General features: G+C 45.2%; 1 protein-coding gene across 1 annotated transcript in view; it reads left to right on the top strand.

Moving 5' to 3' along the window:
- Window positions 1-16,800, top strand: part of EML5 (EMAP like 5) — a 1,453,541-nt gene that overhangs the window by 1,207,541 nt on the left and 229,200 nt on the right. Inside the window, exon 29 of the mRNA XM_086936634.1 lies at window positions 7,977-8,106. Coding sequence (XP_086792760.1) covers window positions 7,977-8,106 — 130 coding nt within the window. The remainder of the gene's footprint in view (window positions 1-7,976; window positions 8,107-16,800) is intronic.

Here is a 16,800-nt window from a genome sequence, read left to right as displayed (position 1 = left end):
GTGTCCTCTGTCGCTAAAACTAAAAGGCATATGTAGTATTAACAAGGATGTTCTTATTTATAAACATAAATGTTCAATTATTGTGTATTCAGTGCACGGCCCGGGCCACAATTCATAAAATCCCTGGATTCTGAACCTTTTTATGGAGATGTTTTTCAGCAAACTTGTAAATGTGCTATTTTGCCCGTGCAACTGTCGATGCTCTTTTGCATCAGCTAAAACACATTTTTGTGTTTTATCTACATGAAATAAAAACATTCATTTTTGCTGTTACAAGTGAGGTGCTGTAGTGGCAGCACTAGGTCTGAATACTGGGTATATGACTCAGAGTCACAACCATGTGCAAGGTTGGAGGGATTTGTGAGGCGGGTCCCTTTCAAGGCAATTTGGTAATCAGCATCCAATGGTGTCTTTCAAATTTGTAAAAAAAATTCACATTGAAAAACTCTGCTCCTCAGCTGACCCCTGCACCTCGACAATGCAAAAGGAATTTCACCGCATAATAGATGTCGTCCAATTTAAACTGTTCTGTAAGCAGACAATTCTTCTGAACAAATTTATTGTGGACTGAATTTCTCACCAATGGCTCTTTAATAAATGTTGCCCGGGAAGATAACTCACCTTTATTGTGTTTAATATGCAGCACTTGTAACAATGTAGTATTCCTTATTTCCTTTCTTCTTTCTTTCCTTCTTCCTTTGTTTCTTTCTTTGTTTCGTTTGTGCTTTCCTTCTTTCATTTTTCTTTCATTCCTTCTTAACTTTTCATTCCATTTTTTTGTACCTTTTCCATTCATTCCTGCTTTACCTTTTTCCTTAATTCCTTTATCCTTTCCTTTTTTATTCTTTCATTCATTCTTTCTTGCTTTCTGTTTTTCTTTTTCATTCTTTTCTACTTGCTTTCCTTTTTCATTCATTCCTCTTCTTTCCTGCTTTCCTTTTTCTTTAATTCCTTCTTTGTTGCTTTCTTTTTCATTCTTTTCTTCTTTCATTCATTCTTTACTTCAATTCCTTCTTTATTGTATTCGTTTTTTCTTCTATTCTTTCATTCCTCTTCCTTTCTTTTGTTTCTTTACTTTTTTGTTTCATTTATTTCTTCCTTCTTTCTTGGTTTCTCCTTTATTTCCTTCATTCCTTCTTTCCTTTATTATTGCTTTCATCTCCTCTCCTTTTTTTACTTTCATTCATTTTCTGTTATTTCTCTTTACTTTCTTACCCTCTTTTTCTTTCCTTATTTTCTTCTTTCTTGCTTTCATTTCTTTTTTCTGTTTTTTTTCCCATCTTTCTTTATCGCCTTCCATTTTTCTTGCTTTGTCTTTCTAGCCTTTGTAATTTCTTGCCTTCATTCTCTTGCCTTCCTTCCTTCTCTCTTTCTTGCTTCTCTTTCCTTATTTCTTTCTGCCATCCTTTCTTATCTTCTTTCCACCATCTTTTCTTTTCTCCTTTCCTTCCTTATTTCTTTCACAAAGGCAAGAGTCTGGCAGGCAGTTGCATAACAATATTTTATGGCTATATTAGTCAAGACCTTTTGATTTTCCTAAAATTATGTGTATGACATAGTTACTTATAGGGATTTTCAGCTACACTTTTTCCATTTGTCTGTGGTGGTTTCATTCACATTTTGCTACAACCCACTCTAGCAGCATCAAGAGGCAATGCATCCCCCACTTGCTCCATTAGCTGACTTCACTATGAGCTGCAGCATGCTATCCTTATACAAGGAACACATCCAAACACAAAGTAGTTCCTTTCAGTGCCATGTGCTTTTTTAAGACCAAAATACATGTTTGCCTCGCAGCTTCCCACACAAAAAAAGTTTTGCAAAAGCCATGCCAAAACAAAGCAAGAATTGCCAAAACAAAGCAAGAATTGGCAAAACGATGGCAGACAACACCAGACGTATTGGCTTTGCCGATATTTGTTTCTTTGTTTGCCTAGTACCTTCAGCGGCAGGTCAGCCTTTCTGTTCCCTTTATGTCTCTTCTCAGTCCTCACTTATTGCCTCATTAGGAGATGGAGGGATATATTTAATCTATAATAGACTTTAGTGTGGGAAGATTAGTGGCCAAAAGCCACTATCCGGTACCTAGGAGATTCCTCAATGGCAAGACCCTAAGACATAATCAGGCACATATGGGAGTCATCCATAGCAGGACTGTTTCTTCGGTGTAAAGAAGACCTTAAGGGGCAGCAGCTCGTACTAAAAAGTCACACTCAGATTTATGAATAGATCCCTCTATCCTATGAACAAGAGTGGGGTGTCAATTGAAACTAAAATGAAAAATAAACAAAACTTAAGCAGTTGAGGTAAAATATACCAACGATACAAGAGCCTGATAGATGCAATGAACCCAATTGGGCTCCTAAGCAGCGATTTTAAAGAGAAGGAGCTAGATGGATAAACCTCACATTCTTAAAAAAATTTTAACCTGAAGGTGTCCTCACCCTAGACTCTCGTCTACCAACTCCAAACTGCGGTGGACCTCCTTCCTTTGCTGTGGTTCACTATAAATGTGCCGAAGTCAGACCTGACTCCTTCTCAGACGCTCCCTTTCATCAGAGCTGTTCTGGACACAGTGCAGTTTCAGGCTTATCCTCCTGAGCAGCGAGTCCAGGATATTCAGGTTATGATACCAATGGTTCAGCCTCTATCCTGGATTTCGGTGAGAATGACTGAGGCTGCTGGGACTCATGACATCCTGCATCCTGTTGTTAAACCATGCTAGATGGCGCATGCAGGCTCTACATTGGTACCTGAAGTTCCAGTGGGCACAGCATCGGGGGAATCTCTCCGACATCATATCTGGGAGGAACTGCAAAAGACCTGCAGTGGTGGTTAACAAACTGCGACTGGATCAGAGGCAGAACCGTCTCCTTTCCACAACCAGATGTCACAGTAGTGACAGATTTGTCACTCCTGGGATGGGGTGGTCATCTGGGAGAGGTGAAGATCAGAGGACACTGGTCTCTCGCAGAGTCTGGACTCCACATCAACTTGTCGGCGCTTTAGGCAATCCGACTAGCATAGAAAGCATTTCTTCCCTCTGTCAAGGAGAAGTCGGTGCAAGTGTTCATGGACAACATGACCATCATGTGGTACTGCAACTACCAGAGCGGTGTGGGGTTGTGAACCCTTTGTCAATAGGCCATACACCTCTAGACATGGCTGGAACTGCAGGGCATGACCCTGGTGGTTCAACACCTGTCAGGTTCTCTGAACGCCTGCGTGGACAAACTCAGCCATAGATGCATAGCAGATCCAAAATGCTTTTTTCAGTGGTGCAAGGTCTCTTTCAACAGTGGAGCTTTGGTTAGATCTGTTCGCTTCCAAAGAGAATGCACAATGTCATCAGTATTGCTCGCTGGAGTTTCCAAGGCGGCTTATACCCGGTAAGCCCTGCAAGCCTTTGCGTCCATACACTTCTGCCCTGAGTTCTCAAGAAGATCAAGAACGCCTGAGTCCAAGTCATTCTTGTGGCTCCATACTGGGGACGGAGAGTCTGTTATTCAGACTTCTTCGAATGAGCATTAATTCTCCGATCAGGTTGACTCTTCGGGACCATCTTCTGTTCCAGCAGCCGAGGTGGGTCCTCCACCCGAACCTGTCTAATCTCTGCCTACTTGCGTGGAGTTTGAGTGGCGACATCTGATAGCTTCAGACCTTACTCCTGAAGTATGTAGTGTTATATTGGTGGCAAGGTGGCCCTACAGCAATTCGGTATACGCCTGCTGCTGGCCGCAATTTGTAAAATATTGTACAGAAATGTCTATTGACCCTCTTTCTGGTTCTCTATCTAATATTCTTCTTTTTATATATACCCTGCCCAGCAGGGCTCTGTTTTGGGTACTCTCAAGGGTTATCTTTCTGCTCAGTTTGCTTTCTTTATTTAAGTCCCCTATTGTGAATAGGTTCTTAATAGGGCTTGTACATATGTTTCCCCCTATGTCCTTTATCATGCCGCAGTGGGATCTAAATCTGTTTCTGATGTATCTCATGTGTGCACCCTTTGAGCCATTACACAATTTTTCCCTCCGACTGCTTACCATCAAGGTAGCCTTTCTAGTGGCAATAACATCTTTCCAGAGGGTGAGTGAGATGCGGGCTTTGTCATCCAAGCCTCCCTATTTATGACTTTACTTGATAAAGTGATGCTTCGCACCCATGTCTCATTCCTTCCTAAAGTTGTGACCCCAGCCCATCTCCGTCAGTCGGTCACACTGCCCACCTATTTTGCTCCTCCGCATTCCTCTAAGGAAGAGAAGCATCTCCATCGTCTGGACCCAAACAGAGTGTTGTTGTTCTACCTTGACCATACAAAAGTGTTCTGAGTGGATGACCAACACTTTGTGAGTTATGTGAGAGCTAAAAAAGGTTGAGCAGTGCAAAAGCTAACCATTTTGTGCTGGGTTGTTATCTATATTAAAATCTGCTACACCCAGGCTAGGAAGCAGCCTCCTGAAGGTTTATGAGCCCATTCCACCAGGGGGAAGGCTGTGGCTACAGCGTTGACTCATGGAGTGCCAGTAATGGGCAACTACCATGCTGCAATATGGGCTTCACTGCACACGTTTGCCAAACACTACTTACTGGAGTCGGGTAAACAGAGATGAGCATTTCGCCTGCTCGGTCCTGCAGGAGTTTCTAGTCTAGTAAATCTGTCTTGCAGCCCAATATGGTATGCTGTGGGTATCTATTCAAAGATAAGAAATCTGCAGCTTAAAGTTTCTATCAGATGAACAAGTTACTTACCTTTGGTAATGCATTATCTGGTAGAGACAATATAAGCTGCAGATTTCTTACAGACCCACCCATGAGTCACAGCTCTGTGGACTCATTTATAGGGCTAGGGTTGATCTCCTTTAAAGGGCCGTAGTTTTGACACACACTAGTCAGTCACTTCATGGCAACCAACGACTACAGCGACATCACGTGCAGCCAAACAGAGCCGCCTGACTGCACGCCGGGCTACTGCTCAATCGAAAGTTTCCGGATCCAGTCTGATATCTGGAAAATTTAAAGGTAAGGGATATGAAGCTAGAAATTGTCTCTACCAGATAATGCACTACCGAAGGTAAGCAACTTGTTCTACACTACAAGATCACCTACTTCAGCAATAATGAATCTGATGCCAGAAACGGATAAATTATGTGCATACCAACAAAAATAGATTCACCTGGCTCATCTCATTTTAGAAATCCAATATAGGCAACATAGCTAATGCTTGGTGTATATGTCAACTTATGATGTTATGTTAATGTGTTGTAGGTCCTAGCATTGGTAGTGTGTGTTAATTGCCAAGCTTTTAAAAATCATTTATATGTAACTGAACTGTTATATAATTTAGTGCATATATTTTCACTGCAGCTTTCTATTTTTGTTAGAGCTATATATATGTATATATATATATATTCCGAACACTCAAACCACTTCCAATTGCAGCGCTGCGGCTTTGCCGAGGAAAGAGACGCAGACCTCATAGTTTTCTGGGCAGTTCTTTTCTTTATTCAAGCGAACCTGTATATATATATATATATATATATATATATATATATATATATATATATATATATATATATATATATATATATATATATATATATATATATATTGCTTCTGACAAATCAATTTAATTGAATTCTGAATCTATTTGGGATTTATCCCCTTATTGTTTTGTTAAACAAAATGTTATATATATGTTAAATCAACGGATGGAAAGTATCAACACACATATATCCTTTCCTTCTTTCTATGTCTATGGTCATGTGACTTATGACACTGTCACTAGAGGTGTGTTCACCTTCCTAAGCATATATAAAATGCAATTGGCTTTCAGTGCAATTACAGTGTGATCAAGGGCACGTCGGCCCGAAACGCGTAACTGTTGTTCTGTGAATAAAGAAGTCCATCTTGTTGTACCTGGTTGGTCCGTCTCCTTCTATGCTGGCGTAGCGTTCTGCTGTGGCTACGCAAGGCAAAACTGCAAGGTAGATTTCAAGACCCAAAGGTCGGTTCTCCAACCATTTCTGTAGTGAGAGCTCCTTCTGATTAACGAAATACACCTGAGCTACTATTGGCTTTGATAGTTGGTGTAATAGGGACAACACCTTACAGGGTTATATTTGTGACCATACAGATGTATGTCACAATATTGTGTGACAAAGAACCGTCATACGTAATATATGTACATTGGTAAGTATAGTTACTATTCTTAGCTAATTTCTACGTACCATCAAGAGATTTATAATAGATATGGATATATCTTCAATATAAAAAGATGTTGAGTTACAAATATAAATATACTGACCTATACATACATACATTTATGATGTTATATTTGTCGATATTCTGGATTCAATGTTTTGGCAGGACGACATTTAAAACTCAACATTGTGTTAGAAAACTGACTACCCCCTGGCAAGATGAATGACAGCAATGTCAGGAAAAGCTAAATCAATATGATATGACATCGAGATATCTAGAAACCATTGAGGGCATATCTTTTATCGCAACCCCCTTCGACGGCTGGGTCTCAGGTGGACCAACCGCCAACAGAAACACACAGTTAACACCCTTATAACACATCATTTGAAATGACTCCGATAAATGTTAACTGATTAAAGCCATTGACAACCTGCTTCCACCTAATTCTCTGAGTTACATTCCTCTCTTCTCTTTAACATTGGAATGGGTTGATTTGCCATTGGTCTGTATTTTTCTGGGGGTAAAGCTAGCCATGTATTGCTAAATATCCTTGTGTGTCTGTTGTATAAATATACCAATAAAAAAATATATATTAAAAAATATGATATGCCTCCACATGACTAATAAAATAATAGCCACATCAAAAAGGCGCCACTGGTACAAAGGCAATACTTACAGCGATAAATCTCTCAAAAACACCATGAATTATCATTCAAAGAGCAGCTTTAAATAGGTGTTGGATATTCATTCATTTTGTTTTGAAACCTCAGCATATCAATTTCAAAAAATACATATTTTCGTATGAAATATGCCCTTTGCATTTTGAGAAACAGCACTTCAACATCTTATCTTTTTCACACATGTTGCCTGACTAATAAAGTGTACATAGTAAAGTGACAAATCTACATGTAACTTGGCAAAATTTAGAGTGGAGAGAGATAGTCATGTTGTAAGTCCTACACCTGTACCAGTGTGTGTCTTTGTGGTTCGGCTATTGGTTAGGCTGGCAGCCACTGTAAGAGCCCTCAAGTGTGTAATGATGCCTATAATCAATGTGACTAAAGCCTCTGAATTACACACTGTGCTGGACTGCTCTTCAAGAAGCTACTACCAGGGTACTGGCGAGTTACCAGTAGCTCCCAAGCTACCCATTAGAGACCCCTGCTTTATCAGAACAACCAGACCAGACCAGAAATGTGTTCATATCTGCATAGAGCGCTGAATGCTCAGTTGTAATCCTCAGTGTTTCTTTTTGCTGTGTTGTATATGTCAATCTGTCTCAGTGGTCATGTCCAAATTACCCTCTCATGGTGCTTCTGTCCTTGATTCCTAGTATCTTCTCTTCTTTCTGAGAAGTCTGTGTGCATACCCTCAGATTTGATTTGGTGTTCCAGTATTAACGGCGTTGGCACGCTATCCCAGCAACCACCTCTTTCACAATTATCTTGTCTCACTGTCTAAGTGACTCTTTCCAGGTTTCCTGACCTGCCCTAGTTTTACCTAGACCCTGTGTCCTTTTCTCCAATGAAGATGGTTATCATGTTTTGAGTGTGGAGTATGACAGTCCCTTTTCCAGCGTAAGAAAAGCAGTAGACAAAAGTAAAATGTCAATCACAAGCTTAATGTACAGTTTTGAAATATTTTCCTAGAGTTAAGTACATTTGACTAGTTAGAGGGCGCAACGTAACACATACAAATATTGTGAATGTTTAATGAGAGTGTAAGCGGGTGTGCCAACTATAAGCCAGTACATGTTTTTTTATCCCTGCCTGTAGGACCTGGTGCTGGAGTTGGTGTTTGGCTATCGGGGCAAAGACTGTCGAAATAATGTGCATTACCTCAATGATGGGGCAGACATCCTGTACCATACTGCCTCAGTTGGGATTTTATATAATGTTGCAACAGGTAGGAACAAAAGCCTGTTCTTTGTTAACCTTTTCATTTTGAACTATGGAGAGGAGTTTGACACTAAAAGGATTACCATAAGACACAAACCACACTAAATTATTTTCATTAACTAAACTGAAAAGCAGCATGTTCGAGGCATATGAGCTGTAGATCATATGCTTTAGTATAGATTGCCATCTAGTGTTGAGTCCGGATGTTTGCACTTTGTTTTTCTGGAAGAAGTCTTTGTAGTCACGAGGGAGGTGACTCCTCCCTTCGGTGATAGTGGGCATGGGCATCGGCTCCATCCTTAGGTTGTTTTTTTCCGCCATTGGGTTTGGATGTGTATTGCGACGCTCCGGTACGGTATTGTTTTCTAACTTCTTCGACACGCAATCCTCTACGGTATTGTCTTCAGTCGCGGTTCCCCATTCGATACGCATCATTCTAACTGAGAAAACCTTTGATTGGGAAACTCGAGGCGGGCCGTTGGGTGTACCCGTGCCGACCGCGCTAGCAGCCGATGGAACGGACTCCATTTAAACTATGTCCCGGGTGTCGTGCTAAGTTTCCACGCACCGATTTGCACAAAGTCTGCAACCTCTGCTTATCCCCAGCACACAACAAATAGGACTGTGAAGCATGTTGATCATTCTGATCAAAGAAAACAATTTGAGATCATGGGGCTCGACGCCACAAGATGCAACTCCACAGCTGCTCCGTACCGGTCATCTTAGGAGAAGATCCAGATATCCAAAATCCAGTCGAAGGAGCAGAAGAAGAACAGGTCTCCATGTCTGAAGTAGACTCCGACATGGAGGAAGAAGAGCACATCACTCCGGGTCAGCGTACTGTCAGTACTGATCCCCCTGTGCACAGTCAACATAAAACAGAGGTTCGGTACCACCTTCGCTTCCATGCTCAGGTCGGTACAGACAGAGTTTCCGATGCCCCGCCCTCCAGCCAGGCTAAGAGACATAAAGGAAAGCCTTACGGCTCGTGCTCGAACCGCCCCCATTCTGGTGCCGAACCAACACCCTCGGCACTAAAACAGAAGTCCAAGTCTCTACCGGTCACCACACCTCTGGGACTGAAGACTACCCCTTCAACACCAAAGACTTTGGAAAATAAAGTCTCCAAACCCAAAAGTTCGGATCCGAAATCCTCAACACCTACAGGAACGGAGGTGTTGGAGGTTTAGGCTGCGAGTCTTTGTGTTTGGTTGGTTTGGGCTACGATCCTTTCCATGCAGAGGATTTCGGCTCTGACTCTTTTGATGCAGAGGATTTCCTGTTCCAGGCAGGTCACTCCCCACGCTGCGCAGCACCAACTGACTGCGCCCGTGTCTCTGCCCAGCTGCCGCTGCTGCTGAGGGAGTTCAAGGCCTGGCTCCACCTGCAGGCTACCACCTGCGCCTCATCCCTGGTGGCCAGTGGTAGGCCGTAGGTCTGCTTTTCTGTTGTGGCATTGTATTTTGTATTGTGCTCTATTTGCTTTCTGTGACCGTTTTTATTGCATTGTATTTTGGCTTATCTGTTCTCTGTGACCGTTTTTCTTCCCTCTTGTTATTTCTCTGCCCTTTTGCCATCTTTTGCCCTCTTGCTATCTCTCTGCCCTTTTGCCTTTGCTCCCCTTCCCCGTCCCTTCTTCCCGCTTTTCCCGCCGCTGCGTCCCCTGTAGCCCCGCCCCCGCTCGCCCATTTGTCCTTTCCCCCTCCCAGCTTCTCCTCCCTCTAACATCCCCTTATTATGGCGGCCGCTGCGCGCCTAAGGCAAGCCCATCTGCACCCGTCCGCGCCTGGACTGCACCCAGGGACAGAACCCCTGGCCCCCACGAAGGCCACAACGTCCGAATCCGCTACGATGCCAGCACCCTCCACGCACTCAACTCCAGACGAGAACACACCTGCTACCGGGCCACCCTGAAGCGCACCCAAGGACCCTTCACCTGCCGGAACTGCAGCTTCACCAGCATCCGGCCCGCCAAACCACCAACCAAAGAACCCAACTACCTCAGATGCATCCTCCTCAACACCTGCTCTGCCTGCAAACACAACGTTGAACACTGAGCCATCTTCGACTCAACCTCCCCAGACGTCGCCTTCCTGACGGAGACCTGGGCTGAACCCCACCTCAGCACCCGACATCGCCATAGCCATCCCAAAGGGCTACAAGATCACCCGCATGGATCTCACCAACGGAATAGGAGTCGTCGCCATCGTCCACAAGAACACCCTCAGAGTCTCGACCATCACCGACGACACCCTCAGCACCGCTGAACACCTGCACTTCCAGATCCACATCGACCCCAACACCCCCCTCAGAGGAACCCTCATCTAGAGACCCCCTGGACCCCGACCACAGTTCAGCGACTCCCTCGCCTCCACGGACTACATCCTCCTCGGGGACCTGAACTTCCACCTTGAGAACAACAACAACATCAACTCCACCACCCTGATCGCCAACCTCGGACTCAGACAGCTCGTGACAACACCCACCCACGCCGCCAGCCACACACTTGACCACATCTTCACGCAAGCCCCCACGTCTCCTTAAACCACACCACTGAACCCCACAGGACCAAGCAACGCTGTATCCATCTCGCCTTGAGGAAGCCCTCCACGCACCACCACACACACAACAGATGCCTCGCCGCTGCTGGGGCAAAGTCACCGAAGACCAGCTAACCACCATCCTCGCCCAGAGCCCACCCGCCGACCTCACCAACCCTGATACTGCCACCCGCAACCTCAGACAGTGGATCGACGACTGCGCAAACACCCTCGCCCCGCTCAAGACACCCTCCATCAGCCACACCCGCAAGAAAGCCACCTGGTTCACTGAAGACCTCCAGGCCTCCAAACGAACATGCCAAAAACTAGAGAAGAACTGGCTCCGCGAACGAACACCGGACAGCTACGCAGCCCACAAGAACACCACCCACAGACACCATCACCTCATCAGATCCACCAAGAGGGCCTCATTCAAAGACCGCTTAGATAGCAACGCACACAACAGCAAAGAGCTCTTTAACATCGTGGAGGAACTCTCCAACCCCAGCTCCAACACCTTCGAAAGACCTGTGCGACTCACTGGCCACCTTCTTCCAATGCAAGATCGCCGACATCCATTACAGCTTCAACGTTACGACCACCCAGACATCCACTGAGACCTCCGCCGACACGACCACCACCCGCACCAACAGCCTGCTCTCCTGGACCTGCATCAACGACTAGGACACCAACAAGATCATGAACACCATTCACTCCGGATCACCCTTAGACCCTTGCCCACACCACATCTTTAACAAAGCCAGCACAGCCATTGCACCCCATCTCCGGAAAGCAATCAACATATCCTTCAAGACAGCAACCTTCCCGGAAAGCTGGAAGCACGCCGAGATCAACACCTTACTAAAGAAACCCAAGGCAGACCTCGAGGACCTCCAAAACTTCCGACCCATCTCCCTGCTCCCGTTCCCGGCGAAAGTCGTCGAGAAAGCCATCAACAAACAACTGACCTGCTGCCTCGAGGAGAACAGCATCCTGGACCCGTCCCAGTCCGGGTTCCGCAGCAACCATAGCACCATAACCGCCCTCATCGCCGCCACCGATGACATCAGGACCCTGCTAGACAACGGAGAAACAGCAGCCCCCATCCTCCTGGACCGGTCAGCCGCCTTCGACACGGTCTGCCACCACACACTACGAACATGCCTACACGACGCCGGGATCCAAGAGAAGGCCCTGGACTAGACCACATTCTTCCTCTCCTGCAGAACACAGAGGGTCCACCTCCCACCCCCTTCCGCTCCATTACCACTGAGATCCTCTGCGGCGTACTCCAGGGCTCATCCCTCAGCCCGACGCTGTTCAACATCTACATGGCTCCCCTCACCCACATCACCCGACAGCACAACCTCAACATCATCTCCTATGCCGATTACACCCAACTGATCCTCTCCCTCACCAAAGACCCTCACACTGCCAAGACCAACCCCCACGAAGGAATGAAGGCCGTCGCTGAATGGATGAGGTACAGCCTTCTGAAGCTGAACTCGGTCAAGACGGAGGTCCTCATCCTCGGATCCACCCCCTCAGCCTGGGATGACTCCTGGTTGCTGACCACTTTGGGAACAGCCCCAACACCAACCGACCACGCACGCAACCTAGGGGTCATCCTCGACTCCACCCTCTCCATGACTGAACAGGTCAACGCCGTCTCCTCCTGCTTCAACACCCTCCGCATGCTCCGCAGGATCTACAAGTGGATCCCCACCAAAATGAGAAGAGCAGTCACCCAGGACCTCGTCACTAGCAGGTTGGACTACGGAAACGCCCTCTACGCAGGAATCTCGGCTAAACTCCTGAGGCGGCTGCAACGCATCCAGAACGCCTCTGCACGTCTGATCCTTGACATCCCCTGCTGCAGCCACATCACACCCCACCTGAGAGACCTACACTGGCTCCCTGTCAACAAGAGGATAACCTTCAAGCTCCTCATCCACGCACACAAAGCACTACACAACTCCGGACCAGCATACCTCAACAGACAACTCCGCTTTTACACCACCACCCACCCAAGTTCTGCCGGCCTTGCCCGTGCCGCAGTCCCCCGCATCCAAAGAACGACTCCCGGCGGCAGATCTTTCTCCTACCTCACTGGCAAGACCTGGAACACCTTCCCCACCCACCTACGGAAGACCCAAGACCTGCTGGCCTTCAGAAGACTCCTCAAGACCTGGCTCTTCGAGCAGTAGCAGCACCCCCCTCCCCCAGCGCCGTGAGACCCTCACGGATAAGTAGTGTGCTTTACAAGTGACTTGATTGATTTATTGATTGATTGATTGACTTCAAGATAATGATCCTTGGAAAAATTACGTTAAGGAACCAGATACAGATAATGACTCTAACCTGTACACTCAGCTCATTAACAGAGCTGCACAATATGACGGAGTGGAGCTCCATAAAGAGCCTTTGGAAACGGATTTCCTCTTTGAGACACTCACCTATTCTCAAAGATTTACTCACACTTTACCTATGCTAAAGGGCATGTTATAGCACACGGATTAAGTCTTTAAAGACCCAGTTAGAGCTAGAATACTCACACCCAGAGTAGACAAAAAATACAAACCCGCTCCTACAGTCCCTGCTTATATAAAAGGTCAGTTGCCTTTGGACTTTCTTGTAGTCTCTAGCGCTCACAAGAGAGCTAACTCTCAAACCACAGGTGAGGCTCCCCCTCCTGACAAGGAGTCCAAACTCATTGATGCCTCAGGTAAGAGAGTAGCTACACAGGCTGCAAATTATTGGCGTATTGCAAACGCTCAGGCTCTGCTAGCATGCTTTTATAGGGCTCATTGTGATGAGTTAGAACAACTCATGCAACACTTACCCGATCAGTACAAAGCAAAATCTAATGACCTTATCCAGGAAGACAAACTTATCAGTAACACTTCCATTAAATATGCACTCGATGCAGCAGAAACAGCAGCTCCTTGCAGTATATACTAGCGTGCTACTGCGCAGACAAGCTTGGCTTAGGATTTCCTGTTTTAAGCAGGAGGTACAATCCTTCATACTTAGCCAGCCTTTTGATAAGGAACATCTTTTCGGGCCAGCTGTAGATACCTCCATTGAAAAAATGAAAAAGGACACTGAGGCCACAAAGTCTAAGGGGGCTTTACAATTACCAACTAACAGAGGGTCCTTTCGCCGCTCCTTTTACAGGGGTGGCTCAAAGACAGTGTCCACAGAAAATCCCTCCTCCTCTTACAAAGGGAGTAATCAATCCACCTCTTCCAGAGGTTATTTTTGAGGAGGTTATAGAGGGAACAATAATAGGCGAAGAGTCAAAGGCAACTCCACACGCACTTCCCCCGCAAACAAACAGTAACTTCCCTTCGCTACCCCCAATCATTCCACACCTGTCGGGGGACATCTCTCACAATTCCTGCCTGTCTGGAATTCAATCACCTCAGACATGTGGGTACTACAAATGATCCAGTATGGTTACTGCCTGGAGCTTACAAGCACTCCCCCAACCATTATTCCAAAACCACATACAATGTCACCAGAACATCTCACTCTCTTAAAACAAGAGGTTCTCTCTCTATTGGAAAAACATGCAATAGAACCAGTTCCAGTTCATCTTCAAGGGAGAGGTGTATACTCCCTGTCCTTCCTATTCCCAAAAAGGATGGCTCTCTCAGGCCTATATTAGACCTCAGACAGCTAAATCTCTACATTCAATCAGACCACTTCCACATGGTCACACTCCAACAGGTGCTTCCACTGCTTCAGCAAGGTTACTTTCTATCCACTCTAGATTTAAAGGATGCCTACTTTAATATTTCCACTCACCCAGCTCACAGAAAATATGTCAGGTTTGTGGTGGACGGAACACACTATCAATTCAAAGTTCTCCCGTTCGGGGTAACTACAGCACCCACAGTCTTTACCAAGTGCCTGGCAGTAGTCGCAGCTCACTTAAGAAGACAACACATTCACGTCTTCCCTTATTTCAATATTTGGCTAATAAAAGTCAAATTGCAACACAGCTGCCTTTACCACACTTTTCAACTACTTCACAACTTAGGGTTCACTGTTGACCTCGCCAAGTCTCATCTCCAGCCATCCAACACACAAGTGTATCTAGGAGATACAACAGATACTTGCAAAGTTCTAGTCTAGCATACCCAACCCAGTCAGGATACACAACAATTTCAACCTCAACACTCTCTACCAGCCTGAATGTTCATGCAATTAATAGGAATGTTGGCCTCCTGCATTTCAATCGTTCCTTATACAAGACTTCAAATGCGCCCACTACAGGAATGCTTAGCACGTCAGGGGAACCAGGTTCAAGGAGAGTTAACAGATCTAGTGTTGGTAGACGGCATACCCATCGCTCTCTGCAGTGGTGGAATATACAAAACCTTTCCAAAGGACGGCCGTTCCTCGACCCGGTTCCACAGATAGTACTAACAGCAGAAGCATCTCTCACTTGTTGGGGAGCGCACCTTCAAAAACACACCATTCAGGGCATGTGGACTGTACAACAAAAACAACTCCACATAAACCATCTAGATCTACTAGCAATATTTCTTGCTCTCAAAGCTTTTCAACTGCATCTAGTAGGCAAAGCTGTCTTAGTTCGTATAGACAACATGACAGCAATGTACTACATACAAAAACAGGGAGGACACTCTCCTTACAGCTTTCGCAACTAGCTCAAAGCATCTGGAGATGGGCCATACCTCAAAAAATATATCTCCTTGCAGGACACCTCCCAGGAGTAAACAACCAGATTGCAGATCTGCTCAGTCGTCAACGACAACCGATCCAGTAATGGGAACTTCATCCTCAATGTTCTCTTCCCATTCTTCCAAATGTGGGCTACCCAGAAATAGATCTGTTTGCCACACACCTCAACGCAAAATGTCCAGGCACCCACACCCATTATCCAAAGGCAAAGCGATATGGATAAACTGGTCAGGAAAATTTGCTTACACTCCCCCCCCCTCTCCCGCTAATTCCATTAGTGGTTCAGAAGCTCAAACAGTATTCCCTCACACTCATCCTAGTTGCTCCAACATGGGCTCAACAGCCATGGTTCACAACATTGTTGGAACTATCAGTAGTTTCTCACCAAAATCTATACCTCTCACCCAAGCTTCTCACTCAGAGCAATGGAGCAATACGACATCCAGATCCCAGTCATCTCAACCTTGCAATCTAGCACCTGAAATCCTAGAGTTTGGCTACCTTAACCTTCCACCAGACTGCATGAACATCATTAAAGAGGCTAGGCTGCCTACCACGAGAGCATGCTATGCTACAAAATGGAAACAATTTCAAGTCTACTGTACCAACAATCATTCCTGCTTACTTACAAAACAGACAGCATTTGTTTCTGTTTCGAGTACCCGCTATCAAAGCTTTTATGGAAGGACTCATAAGAATCATCCCTCCCAGACTTCCACCCTCTCCAGTGTGGAATCTCAATATAGTTATCACTAGATTCATGGGTCCACCATTTGAACCTTTACACAAATGTGAACTGCAGTTTCTCACATGGAAGGTAGCCTTCCTTATATCCATCACATCTCTTAGAAAAGTGGGTGAGCTTCAGGCACTAACTATACAAGAACCATTTTTACAAATACAACAAAATAAAGTGGTTCTTAGGACTAATCCCAAAGTTGTAGCCAAAGTCATTTCTGCCTTTCATATCAATCAGTCTGTTGAGTTTCCTGTATTTTTCCTTCAACCAGATTCAGTGGCAGAACCTGCTCTTCACAGAAAACAAAACAACTTTGTGTTGCTTTTTCGCCACTGCATAAATGCAATCCCATATCAACAGCAGGTATTGCACAGTAGATAGTTAAGTGCATTTAAATATGCTACATTAAAACTGAACACACATTAACAATTCCCCCTAGAGCACACTCTACACACAAACTAGGGACTTCTATGGCATTCTTAGGGAATATACCCTTAGATAGCATCTGCAGAGCTGCAACATGGTCTACACCACACACATTCACGAAACACTATTGTGTAGATGTGTGAGCAAGACAGCAAGCTAATGTGGGCCAAGCAGTTTTACGAACACTACTTCAAACCACTGCAACAGCTACAGATTAGCCACCACTTGGGAGATAACTGCTGTACAGTCTATGTCAAAGCATATGATATACAGCTCATATGCC

This window comes from Lissotriton vulgaris, chromosome 9 (assembly GCF_964263255.1).
Source record: "Lissotriton vulgaris chromosome 9, aLisVul1.2, whole genome shotgun sequence".
NCBI classification, from domain to species: Eukaryota; Metazoa; Chordata; class Amphibia; order Caudata; family Salamandridae; genus Lissotriton; species Lissotriton vulgaris.
Note: the sequence above shows the minus strand (reverse complement) of the source record. Positions and strands in the feature narration are given on the sequence as shown.